Below are 15,303 nucleotides of genomic sequence, written 5' to 3'. Positions count from 1 at the left end.
AAATATAAATAAATACATCTAAATATGTATACATGCATGTGGATGTGTTTATATGTAAATGCAAAATGAATATGCACAGTGCACATATATTATGTTAACACAAACTTTTGGATGCAATTATTCGTGATGAATCTTTTGACAGCCATATTTTTAATACGTTATTATTTTTTCGAGGTCCTGTAGTTACTGTATTTTTAATAAATATATTTTTTATACACTTTATATGCAATTCTTTAGACATGAAGCCGAATGCTGTGTCAGCCACCGTCCCCTGCCTCCCTGCCTACATCCTCTTCATGTGCATCCGGCACGCAGACTACATCAATGACGACCAAAAAGTTCATTCACTCCTCACCTCCACCATCAACGCCATTAAGAAGGTTCTGAAGGTATGTACTGAATGCTGTACACACTCCCGTGTTTTGACTACCAAAGCAAACCTAAGAGGTTAAACAAAGCAAAAATAAACACATGCTATTTGTCCATCATCCCTGTGTTCTCCAGAAAAACAGCGAGGACTTTGAGACGACCTCCTTCTGGCTAGCAAATACCAGTAGACTTCTTCACTGTCTCAAGCAGTATAGCGGAGAAGAGGTGATAGGTCTTTTCCGTTTGCTTAAATGAATAGAAAAAAAATGATTTGGCTGTTATAATATCCCATGATCCTTTGCTTGACTTTGCTTTTGTTTCCTGTTGTAGGCGTTTATGACTCAGAACAGTGGCAAGCAGAATGAGCACTGCCTGAAAAACTTCGACCTGGCTGAGTATCGGCAGGTTGTGAGCGACCTTTCCATCCAGATCTATCAGCAACTTGTGAGAGTGGCAGAGGCCATCATGCAACCCATGATCGGTGAGTGCAACCAAACATTCCTGATCAGTGCTAAAGATGGTAGAATTCAGTAATTTATTCAACCTAATGTGGACTCTTTCTTCTGTGGAACACAAAAGAAGATATTTTGAGGAATGTCTCTGTGGTTTTGTGTCCATACAATGGAAGTCAATGGGGGGCAGTGTTGCTCAGTCCCCCACGTTCCTCAAAATATCTTTTGTGTTCAGCAGAAAAAGAAAGTTATACATATTTTGAGAAGGCGTATTACAATGCACACCTTTTCCTATTTCAGTATCTGCCATGCTTGAAAGCGAAAGCATCCCAAGCCTGGCCGGAATGAAGCCCATGGGCTACAGGAACCGCTCCTCTAGTTTTGACTGTGAGGATGGGGGTCCTGCTGGATATACACTACAGGCCCTAAAACGGCAGCTGGGACAGTTCCACACCACCATGGCCGACCACGGCATGGACCCTGAGATCTGCCAGCAGGTGATTCGCCAGCTCTTCTACTCCATTAACGCAGTCAGCCTCAACAACTTACTGCTACGTAAGGATGCCTGCTCCTGGAGTACGGGCATGCAGCTCAGGTACTGTATCACCCTTTCACTGTTAACACTTTGTATCACCCAAAAAAGTGAGATGAATTTATAGTTTGTTGCTTTTTTCTCAGATACAACATCAGTCAGTTGGAGGAATGGCTGAGGGAAAAAAATCTTCATCAGGGTGGATCTATAACCACTGTGGAACCTCTGATTCAGGCCGCTCAGCTGTTGCAGATGAAGAAGAAGACATCGCAAGACGCCGAGGCTATTTGCTCGCTGTGTAGCACACTCAGCTTACAGCAGGTAGATATTCATCTACTTATTGTTTATTTCTAGGTTTATTATTTTTTATTGACTTAGTTTGTTAATCATACCCTTATTTTGCTTCAGATTGTTAAGATTCTGAACCTGTACACACCACTCAATGAGTTTGAGGAGAGGGTCACGGTGTCTTTCATCAGAGACATACAGGTAAAAATGTATACAAACAATGCCTGACAAATGCTAGAGGTGTCTAACTGTATTCTGTTTTTAAACATTATGCCGCCATGGTCCCCCCAACAGGATAAACCTTTCATAAAATGATCAAATGTATTTATTTTTATGTATTAGTGAAGTCGGCATGATTGTTTTTTCTTCCGCATCGTGACGTATATACGAATTGAAACAACTTGAGACAGAAATGTAGGGCGGGACCTGATTTTGTTCACCGAGTACTGATTGGATCATTAAAAGTCAGATTTGTAATCCAGTTTGCAATATGTCAGTCATTGCAGTACCGCCCTCGCACCCCTTGCGACCAGAAGTGAAAGAGGTTGTTTCAAGGGGGGTTAACATTTTTTTATTAAAGATGACAAGTGCAAGTATATATTTTTTAATGTTGTGCACGGATAAATAATTTATAATGAATAATGCACCACGGTGTACATCGTTTTTAATTTCATGCAGACTTTAAACATTTAAATGTATTTGTATTACATCAATTATTATATTTCTGTATAAAGAAAATGTGTTGTTTCCAAAATACATTGTTTGGTCTCTCTTCTGCAATAAACACTATATCAATTATTTCTATTCCCAGAATCGTCTCCAAGATCGAATAGAAAACAACCAACTGCTGGTGGACACAAAGCACACATTCCCTGTGCTCTTTCCCTACACTCCGTCAGCGCTCAGTTTGGAGACCGTACACATCCCCGCCTCCCTTAACCTGGACTTCCTCACAAGGGTTTGAGACCTCATTCTCTGTCTTACTTTGAGCTCATACTCACAGCCTGCAGAAAGATGCCAAGGCCCATCGCAGACACGTTAACCCACATACTAACATCACCAAAAACGTGTTGCTGGGATTTACAGTATCAGCATATAAAATGGACAATCTCCCTGACCGACTAACTATGGTGTGAAGGTGCTGTAGTTTCTGTCTGAGTGTGTTTCAGTGGGGGAATATGTGTGATGTAAATAAGCTGTCTGCCTTTTGACTTTTCTTCTGTGTAACTTTCACCTAGCTGTTTTCTCCCGGATTTATATGACCAGTGAAATACAAACAAGGCCATTCTTGAAACAAGTTCAAACGCTATATTTGGATTGGGATAGCCTTCACTAATTTTAAAGATGAAATCACTTTTAAATAAATAATATAAGAGGGATTTGGGCTACTGACATGAAACGCTAATGCAGGATTTATGTGTCACTCATGTATCTGTATTAGTATGCACTGATTTCTTATTTGTAATGAAAAAAATGTATTTTATTCCTGGAACACACATTTGTCTCCGAAACATGGGCTCCCAATGAAGCACTGCACGTCTGTCTCGTTCACAGTGATCTTTTTCTTTCCCTAGGCGAACTCTTAGAGTCCAAACCGGCTGCCAAGATTCATTCTCACAACCGTAAAAGCAAGAAAAAGCACTGCATTGCAGTGGCTGTGACCAGAAACCAATCTGGATCAGTTTCTCCAAACAGGCACGGACTCTTTATATGCTTTACCCCCTATCGAGGAACACAGAGATTGTGGGGTTTTTGTTCTGTTGGAGAATCTAATGCAAAGACGTGATGCCCTGATTCGTGAGATCAGCTCTTTCGATGGCTGTTATGACAAGCAATAATGAAAGTGACCTTGTCAAGTATGTGGAGCAGAAAGAGTGAGTATGTTGGCAGGAGTCTGAACTTGGATATGTAATGTTCTTTCGAAAAATGAAAAACGTGTGATTGTTGTTTAAGGGGAATCTAGAATGTGCAGGAAGGAAAGGCATGTGCAAGAAACGTATATGTAGTGCAAAGAGGCATTTGTACAGTGGGAGCAATTAAATAATACCAAAACACTCCAGAATTATCATATTGTGACACATTTTACTTTGTTCTTTTGCACGTCTCTATAAATCACAAGCACTGTTTACTGCAAAAGATACAATGAGAGAAGAAGAAGAAACATTTTATACAAGGGATTTACCCTTTTTATATGTTCATAAATAGAATGGGCTGTTCTCCACGAACGGATCATATCAATTCAGGAGAATGGACTTTTGTTCTTTCAAAGCAATCATGTCTTTCATTTGTTATCATATTAATGAAACAATAATGTATGGTTTGTGTAGTCTGTCAAAACATACGAAACTGTCAAATTCACATGTATCATTCTCCGGATATCACTTTCTGGATTGACATAGTTCTTGATGCCAATAAAGGACTGTATTTTCATAGTGGATTCATTTTTACATTTTTACATTTCTAAACATACTACATCTTATTTTATCAGTTCTCTTAGCATTATTTTTGTAACCGGCTTTGAGGTAGAAAGGTTTTGTGTGGAAAGTTTTAGGGTTTTTTTTTTTACTGCCCTCTTCTGGCTGTATAGCACAGAACTGTGTGAAAGCAGTCAGGTCAAAAGCCAAACAGTTTTTTTTACATTGCTCATTTTCTCTGTATTATGCTTTATATTTTTGTCTGTTCTTTTTTGGTGACGAAAGTTGTGCATAGTTGTTTTGTCTCAGAGATCACAGCACTATTATAGCACATTAAAATGACACAAACAGAAGTCACACTTTTATTGGACTCAATGTATTCAGCGTGAAAACCATTTGCTAATTCTGATAAATAAACATTGTTCAAATAAACAAGCACATCCTCAATGATGATTGATAAGAATGTGTGTATTCAAGATATTAGGTACTTTAAAGATTTATATACTTTAATAAAAATGTACCAGGAGCATCTGTCACCTTAACAGGTTGTATAGTGTTTCGAGAACAACAGCGTCCACACTATGAGAAGAGTAAAAAGGAGGATCTAAAGAAACTGTAAGATGTTTTAACAGAATGGTACAACACTCAAAAGTTGTGTGAATCTGTTTGGAGAAGATTTGAACCTGTATTAAAGGTAAATGGTGTCCCACCAAGTTCACATTATTTTGTCCAAGTATGAACATTGGGCAGATGTTGTTTTGTGTGCCTGATATAGAGCCCTAACTTATCTCTTGATCTCTCTCAGCCTCTTGCAACTTCCTCAACAGGGTCTTGTGAATGTGTCTGTGCACCTTTTCCCAGACACACATGCCCTGTGGTAACTGTCATAGGATGGCAGGGGACACTCCCTGTTTGTGGTAACAGCAGGAAGCCATTTTGCTGGCAATAAACGGCACATTGCTTGAGTTTTGAAAGTTGAAACCAAATTGTATATATTGTTATCATGTCACACATAATGTTTACACTGGCCGTTATTTTAAAGTCAGTGTACTGGTCAGGGGAAGTCCATCCGCAAGCCATCACATGACTCCCTCAGTTTTTATGACTCCCAACATTTGTGACCACCTTTTCCTTGCTTTTCTGGAAATGCATGACGAATGCACCACTACATACGGACTGAAATACATGCTTAAAATGTGCGATACAAAGGTTTGCTTATAAAAATAAAAGTACCTAATACGTGCGATACCATAAACAAATCTTACAACACTACACCAGCAGAAGAGTCACGATGGCAAGAAAAGGTGGTAATTCATAATTCAAATCTAAAACATTAACATTTCCTAAATACTTCAGTACTTACTACAGTAAATACTACAAAAAGATAAACTGCAAAAATGTACGTGGTAACTAATCCAACACATACATAAGTGTTCAAATGAATGTGTGTGTTTATATGCAACATAACTTACTAGTGGTTTAAGAATCGAGGTGCTCATACTGTACACAGAGCAGCCTTAAATGTTATGGGCTGAATCTTTCTGAGATTTGTAGTGAAGCTCATTAGACTATAAAAACCTAGAATTCTTGAGAGGAACAAATATGTTCTGTTGCACCACATAGAAAAAACGTTTTAGCGCCTTTATTTTTAGGAGTGTTGCTGCACATCTGATCACAGTCGTATTTATGATCTTTCGAGAGTAATTTATACGCTTTGTTTGTGTGTGTGTGTTTGTATGTTTCCTCTTTGATATGTGAAAATACGGGATTGTGTGTAAGTGCTTATTGCTGTGCATCGGAATTTGTTTGTACTGAACAACATAACACCAAAACTGGCCTACGAAACACTTAACAAATGCTAACTGAATTTAAGTGTGTTGGAAGAACCAACTTTGAGTTAGAACTACGCTACGTTCTCCCACAGAAACCCACTCACACTTATGAGAACACAAAGATCCCAACCTCAACCAAAACGGAGAGAAGAGAGTACAGAGAACGAAAGACAAAAAACAGACAACTCTTATAGGAGCACCGAGCACAGATAACAGACGAGCACTCTATGCAGGGAAACCACTAAAGCTGTTGTTGTGAGATGTTTTTGCGAGATAGGGGCCTGCAGCTTCAGAGTGTGGTTTTGGGTTTGGAGGGGGTCTCAGCCGTGTTTTAACATGTACGAGGTTATGATGTTTTAGAGGCGTCATTTAGCCGGGTCGGGACTTCTCTGCTGATTGAAATTGCCACCGACTGAAGGAAAAGATGTCTCACCATTTCTGGAAATCCAGATGACTGTGCCCAAACACGTGGAGTGTGCTTTCTTCCACCTGTTTTCTTGTTTTCACATGATCATAGTTCAGCTACGGCGTGTAAACCGCAGCAGTCGCCCACGGACGCATTCGAGAGCACTTACACTATAGCAGCCTTGAACCCCACCTCCTTACACTGATGCTGTGCCAGCTTACTCTAACCCCAAATATAAAGACGCCACTGCAAATATAGACTGTGATGTATAGGGGGTAATAGGGTAAGTTGTCAAACAGGCGAGCTATGACAAAGGTGATATCTGAGTTAAAACTAAGATTTGTAGATGTTTGACAATAATGTTATTAATATTAAAGTTGATTTCAAGTCATATTGTCACATGTTTTGAAAACATAATACATGTATATATTACACATTTTAATTGATTGCAAAAACGATTTTCTATACACTTTAAAGTGTACTCAAGTTATTGAGTAAACTCGATCACTCAATTTCATTGAGTAATGGGTCTCCCAAAATCTTTGTCACTGCATGAACTTGGTTCTCCACATCATCAATAATACTTAAAAGAAGGTAAACCTATAGAAGTTAGTTAGAAAATCTTATGACCAAGCATGAAGTATCAAAATATCAAGGCTTATGGGTATTCCTCATGCAATTTTTACTCATATTTTTTGTGCATGGATGTTGTAGGTCACGGTATTTGAATTTTTATATTATGGATTTAAAACACAAAATGTAAAGTAATGTTTAGTCATGATTACTTGATTTTGGTACAAACGACAGTGGGTTTACAGGAAATATATATAATTCATTTCAGTATTTCAGTATCAAAACTGTTTTAATGTAAATTTGGCTGCAAATAAAAAATCCAAAAATTTTTACCCCATATAGAATATATATTAAATTACCACATAGAGTACTACTATTGACGTCAGAATCACAGCCTTTTCTGTGATTACTCGACTGGTCAAAAAAGGGAATTATTAGCTCTGATCACTTCTAAGGATCTTGTCTTTGACAGATTGAAGCGCCATTAGCCTTCACAGTGAGTCAGTGAAGAGCTGTATTAGTCATGTGGTATTTGCACTGTGAAACTGTGCACTGTGTTGAAATGCATATAGGCGATACTTTGATTCAAACTTTGGCTTTTAGTGTGCATGAAATGTTTGGGGTCCTGTATGTATAATTACATAAGCAATCAAGGACCTGGTAAATGCAGGATGTGTGCAAATATACTGCCAGGTAACCACAACGTCTCCACAACACAATCACAGGAAATGCACTAATGCTAATAAAGGCAACAAACATTACAGAAGGACTAACTACTGTAGACAGTGGGACATTGTATTTATCATTCTTGACGATATACAGTATATTGAAATGATCTAATCTGGCATGTCGGTGTAAATAAATGGCGGACAGATGTGTATAATTTACAGTTTGGATATGGAATTATTCATATAAATTGCCCTAAAATCAATAGTTTTTCGCGATATTTTGTAGTTCAGTCTTAATTCGGTTTTGCACGGTCTTTTTGTTTACAGGCCAAGAAGTAGCGCGGATTGACATGCGCTGGCCTCATTTTCACACAAACTCAATTACTGACGGTGACAGGAAGTGGGTTGGAATTGGTTACCACTTGTTTTTGTTTTTTGAAAAAGGTACATGCTGAGAGAGGACTTTGTATTTCTTATTTACTTGCACATTTTGCAAACAGTCTAAAGGTAATAAAGCATAAAACTGTGAAGTTTTTATTCCATGCCTCCTATATAACATGTCTTTTTATATCTGAGTAAATATTAGTAAAAATCAGCGAAATACATGAAAAATACACAAGACTATATTTATGCTTATTTACTCAGGAAAAATGTTCACATTGCAGTTTTGATTCAAACAGAAGCGCAGTCTTTTTCGACTTATGGTTTGACCTGAATAAACTGCTGACTGCTCTCCTCCAAACAGTAAGGTTACGTAGGAGCTTTTTCTCGTAGCATAGACAGATGTGTCATTTCATTTAAGTTGTAGACAAAATGTAAATATTTTGAGAGCAATGTAAACCTATTGTGTCGGTTTCCCGGACAAGGATTAGCTTAAACCAAGACTAAGCCTTAGTTAAATTAGGACATTTAAGCAGTTATTACAATCATGCCTTACAAAAAGCTTTATTGGTGTGCATGTTGAGACGAGACAAGGGCACTGATGCGTTCGATGTCATTCAAAGCTATTTTAATTTTAGACAGCTAAAAGATTTGATTGAGTCTAGGACTGTCTGGGAAACTATCCCATTATGTTCTTTGAAATCTTATTCATTATTTTTAGTTCTCTGCAGTTAAAATTTTCACTGCACTTTTACTATACATGTCTTATATCCTCCCTCCCTCCCTCTTTCTCTCTATCTCTCTCTCTCTCTCTCTCTCTCTCTCTCTCGCTCTCTCGCTCTCTCGCTCTCTCTCTCTCTGCTTCTCTCTTCCTCTGAAAGTAGTACTAAGAGTTGAACCTTGAGCCGTCACTCTTGTCAGAAACTGTGTGTGAGTAATAAAGACGGGTCTCTTTGCGACTGCTGCATATTATTGCATAAGAGATGTCGGGTGTATTTTTTATTCTTTTTCTTGTTTTCTGTCCTTTGATTCTGTCTGAAAGTGGAGATGATGGTAAGTCATTTTGAATGTAGTGCATATAATAAATATTTGACTTAAATGACTATAAACTACAGCAGTATACTACAGTCACTCAATTTTACCTTTTAAATGTTTTGAATGCAAGTTGCTATTACAAACGTTGCTGTTAATGGAATGCTTTGTTCAAATCTCAGAGCTCTCTGTGTATGACATGTGTCGATTGGGTGCAGCCAGTTGGGTTAAAATTGTAAGATTATAATGTCACTAGATGTGCCCATATAGTGTATAATATTAATGTGATAAACAGTTTTGACTTGCTGCTCTGGGTGCGGTTGTTTACTTGACCTCCGATTTGTCACCCAAAATACCTATAACCCCCTCTGTCATGATTCTGCCTTCTCTTGTCTTGATTTTCTAATCTAGTGGCAGAATCATGACAGGCCCATGTGTTTTGTGTGGAGACAAACATATTATTGTGAATCAGGGCATTCTCTCCAGTCTCGTCATTGGCCCTGCCCCTCTCGCTCCTAGTGTAGCTTTCCTCCTGTGTCTCATTACCCACACCTGCCCTTTGTTAGTCTCCCTATTTAATGCCCTCTTGTCTTTTGTCTTGTGCTTGTTTGTTGTACTTGTTTCCTTGCTCGTGTTCAGGATACCCTGTTTGTATGTTTCAGGATCCTTGTTAGTTGTAGCGCATACTTGCCTTGCCCACCAGCCCTGTGTTTGTTAAGCTACGTTGTTGCTACGTTGTGTTGTTGTTCCTATTTAGTCTGTTTTTGCCCCCCTTGTGGGAAATGTTTGTTTTTAGTATTATTAGTGTTTTCCCCATCGTGGGTGTTTTGTTTTTGTAATTAAAACATTAGCCTTGTTAACCAGAGTAACAAGTGTGCCCTCCCTCATAAAATCATTCACGATTCCATAGAATAACTTTTTTTGTCTAAATGATTCCAGAGCCTTTAACGTCCGAAGATCTTTTCAGGTTCACAAAGGTTCTTTGTGGCTAAAAAAGGTTCTTCAGATTATAGAAAGGCAAGAAAGAGTGTATGTTTTTTTGTGGAACTTCTATGGCATCACTGTGAAGAACCTTTAAAACATCTTTATTTGTGTGACTGTTTGGTGGAAAGTGTGATGTTTTTTCCTAAAAAAAATTAGTATTCATGCTAAGAAGAAAGTCACAAGAAAAACTGTTTTCTCCAATCTGATTTATTAAAAGATGTTATTAATGATGAGGACGTGACCTGTTCATCCAATTTGACAATGAACCAGAACAATCTCACCTGTTCTCTGAATGGCGAACCGATTGAGGGAGTCACATTAACACTCTGGTATTGAAATCATCTTCATTTCAGACAAACATATTTGTGTAATAAAAGTAATTCTTTTTTTTCGATTGAATGATTGATTGATTGATTGATTAGACAAATTCCCTTTATTATTTGAGAATATCTGTCAATAGCTGAATATCTATAAAGTGAATGTTTCTTTGAATGTCTTGTGTTTGGATCCGTGCACTGGCTTGTACTGAATGACAAATAACAAACATTTTACTTTTTAGCTCTTGGACTGAAAAATTAAACTGTACAAATGCAATTCAGGGAACAAAGGACTTTACTTTTCAAAGTTTGACCATTTTGGCAACATATGAGCTCCGGATTGAACCAGGAGAATATGTCAAGAAAGGCATCAAGCTGGCAAAATTAGGCAAGTAGAGAATTCTGTATTATAATAATAGCATGTCTTGTGAATGATATAATACACACATATTTCGGCCCTAGATATACATCAGACATAATTTTTCGGGTTCCTTTGTCATTACAGTTAAAATACCAGCCCCTCAAATAAAGTTTGCCACGTATATAGAGGATGCAGAGGAAAGCTTCATATCAATTCAACACAATCATGATTATGTTAAATATCCTTGGTTTCAAGTGGAGATCTTTAAGGAAGATTCTGATCCTAAAGTGGTACAAACTGCCTACAAAAACAGTTTTCATTATACACATGAACTCTCCTGAAAAACAGGGCATTGACACATTTCACAACAATTAATGGCATATTTTTTTCAGGATTTTAATATTACACAACGGAATATAACCATAAGCAAGGATAAACTTGGTGGCGATGGCGTTTACAATATTCGGGTTAGAGCAAAACCTGTGGAATATTTTGACGGCATGTGGAGTGAATGGAGTTCAAAAGCCAGTTTCACTATTAAAAGTGAGTCATTTCAATGGGAACAAACTCAAGGTTATTAGTTAGAGATGTTTGCCACTTTTAGTAAACTAAAACATAATCTAAATGAGATTTATTTGTGTTTGAGCTATTGAACGGTTTGTAACATTGTTTTGGCTTTCATAGTGGAAAGGTGTGACTATAATTTTAACATTGACATGTTTTACAGCTGACCCTTCAATAGTCACTTACATCATCATCATATTCTCTGTATTTTTGGTGTTAATCATTGGTTTTGGGACTTCGCAATGGAGAACACAGTGAGTCTATATTGCTATTAGTTAAGATTCATGGTTTATAACTTAAAACTTGGTATTTTACCAACTGTTTTACTCCCCTAGTATAAAAGACTACATGAAACCAAATATCCCACACCCCAAAACAACATTTGCAAAGATACAAAGAGGGAAGGAGGTAATTTCCAATTTCTGCTAGATTTAACCAATATGAAAGCCTTCAGTGCAACTCATTAATAATGTTCTCTTTAGGGTTTTCCTTTCATTTTCAGCCCTGAAATATTCAAAGACACCTTCATAGACCGCGTGGATTACGTCGATGAAAAGCCAACAGCTGAGGAGCTTCAGGAGGGTCTGGATGAACACTGCTACAGTCAAGAGAGTCCCGTGGATTCTCGGTCTACATCCGTGTGTGAATTGGAGACGAATGCGGCAGAACTGCTTCCAAGAGAGCAGTCCCACTTGAAAATTGGATTGTTAAGTGAATCCGATTCGAATCTGAGAAAATGTGGATCTGAGGGTATAACTGCCCTTCAACGACAATGTAAAGATGAAGCTTATGTCACAATGTCAAGCCTCTTCAAAACACAATAAAGACTGGATTATGACAACTACAAATCAAAGACCTTTACAGGTTATGCTGCTCACGTGTAACCAAGATTGTATATGATGTAAAGCATTCAGTAACCATAGAAGACTGTTTGAGACGTGCTCAAGCTCATTTTACTTATTATAGACATCACTATTATTTCCAGTTTGATGTGTAAATATCATAGCATTTATCATGGAATACACAGTCGTCTTAAGGAACGTGTATATTAACTCCACTGGGTGATGAATGTAAGCATTCTATAGCAGTTTCTGGTACAGCACTTAACCCTAAATATAATGGACCCATAGACATTCCATTATTCTCAAGTCATCACAGACCTCAATAGCAGCTGCTAGCCTCGGTGTTCATAACCATCTATCTGTGCGTGTGAGTCACGCATGTGACTTTTAACTTGCAAAACATGTAATATTATAGCCAATAAAGACATGTCATAACCATTTGCATACCTAACTTTGTGAATCACAAGACAACATCACACTAGTTTTAGCAAAAGCACTCAAGTAGCATGGCATTTTACATTAAAACATTGTAACCAATAACACAACTTATCCATTTACACATCATTTTTACCATTCATATTTCTGAAGTGTTTGTATTGCTCATCCTTTCAAATTAAAGTTTCACTGTACAACTGTACTGTAACCTTAAATTTCAGAGGTATCAGAATACAGTCTCAATAGAAGAAAAACCTGTTTAAAAGCATAAACACTCATAGCCTCCATGCGTTCTTCATCATTAATATGAAATACACATCACTATCGATAGAGGCGCTGACTCCACTATAGTAGTTCCAGAATTCATCTTTTGTCACCTGTAGATAGAAAAGACAAAGCATTATTATTAAATAACTGTAACAGAAACCCTGATCACCTAGAACAGAAGCCAAAAGTTAACCAAAAGGATAATCCCAACCCAGACAGACAGAAAGACATTTTGTGTGAATTTCCAACAGATTTAAATTGACTTGAATGTTTCTCACATTGGGATCCAAGCAACTGCAAAAGACTTTCATTAGCCAAAGGAAGATGATGCACAATACCCGAAGTCTGGCAACAATACCACACCACCTGTATGTCTTAGATGATGTGGTTGATTCGAGAATAGAACGGTACAATGCAGGTGCTTGTCTGCAGTGAGAAACACTCTTGTGGTATTAGTAATCAGCTGATGTTTTGATTGTGTGAAGTAGATTCCCGGAAACCCAGTCAATAGTTGTTAGACACCGAAGGTAAATGTGAGACCTTATTTTAAGGCTTGACCCTGTCAAAACTGTTCCAGTTGCTTTTAAGAAACCAAGTGATGTCACATACTAAGTAAAACAATATTTGAAAATTAGATTTTTTTTCTTATATAAAGATGTCTAATATTTAAGATGCTTATGTATTATAAAATAGGACATGGTATGTTATTTATAGTGTGACATAGCAAAAAATATACAGTACATTCTGCCATTCCGAATAAGAGACAAAATATTGAAGATAAATGTTGCATCTTAACACAATGTGATAACTAAACAGGTTTGATAGAGTCAAGACATCAGTTATGACGTTGTTTAGCTGGATCCGACTCAGAGTTTTTCCTGAAGTTGGATCCGTTTCTGTTCTTTACCCTAAAACAGATGTAGAGGTTTAGTCAAGCTTCCATGCGTTTCTCATCATTACTATAAAGTAGACGTCTGTGTCAATGGAGGCACTCACACCAGAGTAGTAATTCAAAAACTCCTCTTTTGTGACCTGACGTATGAAGACATACAGCATAATAAAAAGTTAACATTACAGGACAGAAATTAAATGCTAGGAGAGAACCACTTAGAACCTTACTCTTCGCGCAGTATTATTACATCATCATGTCTAAATGTATAGGATGAGATATAGTTTTTTTGTTCTCATACCTTCCCATCCTTGTCATCTGGAGAATCAAAACTATCCAGGAATTTACGGAATACTTGCTCCTCCGTCCATTCGCCGTTCTGATATTTGGGGTGGTATGTGGCTTTATACACTCCTCTTAGATCCTCAACTGTAATCACGCCATCTCCGGTCTTATCCAGCTTTTTAAATGCTTGTAAGACAACTTCCTTTCTGGCATTAGACATAGGTGGCTGCATTTGACGTTAAAACAACATGAGCAGATTGCAGGAATAATATTGTCAGAAGAGAAATAAGAACACATATCTTCGGTCTGTTTACCCTTAGCGTGATGAGGAACTCATCAAAATCAATGAATCCACTGCCGTCTTTGTCAAAGAGCTGAAAGAGATTGATGGCCTCTTCTTTCTCTATAAGCACCCCGTAGTCATTCAGTCCTTTCATGAATTCTTTCAGGTCCAGCGTGCGATTGTTGTCATCATCCATGATTTTAAAAGTCCTGCAAATAATGAACTCAGATATATATACAGATAAAAAACAAAAATATGTTTTACCCCTAAACAGTATCTTTGCATCTTTGATCTTAAATTAACATTAATAGCCAGATGTTGCTATGAAATTAGTAAAGCATATAATATGTTCATATGACATTAAGCACGTAAAGCACATCATACCTGCCCAGTCCCTTGATGCCCGAGGAGCCTCGTGACAGACACTGCAGCCTCAGACGCTCAATGGGGTCTGTACACTCCGCTAGCTTCTTTTTCGCATTTATTGCCATCTCTCGATCATGCCTTGCTGTCCCTGCCATCTTAATATAATCTGACGTCGAGTGGATGTTTTTAGACACACGTGACAGTTGAAAGTCATATTAATTTTGTGGACGAAGGACGGAAACAACACAAACTAATTATCATAAAAACCTCGCTTATCTTCAATACTGTGGTAAAGCTAGGATACACTTTATAAAATATTTATTTATAAAATACTTTACAAGTTTATAACTTCGAAAAAAAGAGTATCAAATCACCTGGATTTCGTAGCGCTGCTTTGCTTTTCCTGCTTTAGCGTTCCGCTGTTTCCATAGAGACGAATTCTTCGATTTGATTGGTTAGAATCGCTACAGGTGCGCAGAGGTGCACAAGGCGTTTCGACGTAATGCTCGCGCTTTTAATGATTACTAGCGGATAAGCAATCGTCATACGGCACCACTATATCATATTAATTCATCATATGTTTACATAACTAACTATAACTGAAATAATAAAATCGAATGAATTCAACTGATTGTTTGACGTTCAGTGTTGTTCCTCATACTTTATATGAGAAATATACAACCGTTAAAAAATATATGTAATGAACCCCTAACCGATTATTAATCAGTTTCACAAAATTATATTTTCAATAATGTTATCTATA

At 37.5% G+C, this 15,303-nt stretch overlaps 3 protein-coding genes across 6 annotated transcripts in view; 2 read left to right on the top strand and 1 right to left on the bottom strand.

Annotated features, from left to right (window-relative positions):
- Nucleotides 1-4,071, top strand: part of myo5b (myosin VB) — a 34,790-nt gene extending 30,719 nt beyond the window's left edge. For 3 of the 4 annotated variants that reach the window (XM_079486185.1, XM_079486184.1, XM_079486186.1), the window contains 7 exons: nt 238-389; nt 505-594; nt 700-850; nt 1,122-1,416; nt 1,500-1,674; nt 1,762-1,842; nt 2,453-2,729. In XM_079486185.1, the coding sequence (XP_079342311.1) occupies nt 238-389; nt 505-594; nt 700-850; nt 1,122-1,416; nt 1,500-1,674; nt 1,762-1,842; nt 2,453-2,605 (1,097 nt within the window). In that variant the 3' untranslated portion in view covers nt 2,606-2,729. Of the gene's footprint in view, nt 1-237; nt 390-504; nt 595-699; nt 851-1,121; nt 1,417-1,499; nt 1,675-1,761; nt 1,843-2,452; nt 2,730-3,215 lie in introns of those variants that run through there. The other variant, XM_079486183.1, reaches the window with a different exon arrangement.
- A 4,712-nt stretch (nt 4,072-8,783) lies between these two features.
- On the top strand, nt 8,784-12,453 carry il7r (interleukin 7 receptor). Its single transcript, XM_079486445.1, has 8 exons — nt 8,784-8,968; nt 10,149-10,260; nt 10,491-10,636; nt 10,754-10,899; nt 11,002-11,152; nt 11,337-11,427; nt 11,509-11,581; nt 11,656-12,453. Exons 1-8 carry the CDS (start codon nt 8,899-8,901, stop codon nt 11,995-11,997), a joined length of 1,131 nt encoding a protein of 376 aa, XP_079342571.1. The 5' UTR covers nt 8,784-8,898; the 3' UTR covers nt 11,998-12,453.
- Nucleotides 12,454-13,624: 1,171 nt separating this feature from the next.
- On the bottom strand, nt 13,625-14,695 carry capslb (calcyphosine-like b; the record flags this gene model as incomplete). The annotated part of the gene is made up of 4 exons (XM_079486444.1): nt 13,625-13,749; nt 13,908-14,117; nt 14,206-14,383; nt 14,559-14,695. 4 exons carry the CDS (start codon nt 14,693-14,695, stop codon nt 13,645-13,647), a joined length of 630 nt encoding a protein of 209 aa, XP_079342570.1. The 3' UTR covers nt 13,625-13,644.
- Between the last annotated feature and the right edge of the window lie 608 nt (nt 14,696-15,303).

This window comes from Barbatula barbatula, assembly GCF_947034865.1.
Source record: "Barbatula barbatula genome assembly, chromosome: 22".
NCBI classification, from domain to species: domain Eukaryota; kingdom Metazoa; phylum Chordata; class Actinopteri; order Cypriniformes; family Nemacheilidae; genus Barbatula; species Barbatula barbatula.
The sequence above is the reverse complement of the archived record's forward strand: the minus strand, read 5'-3'. Positions and strand labels throughout refer to the sequence as shown.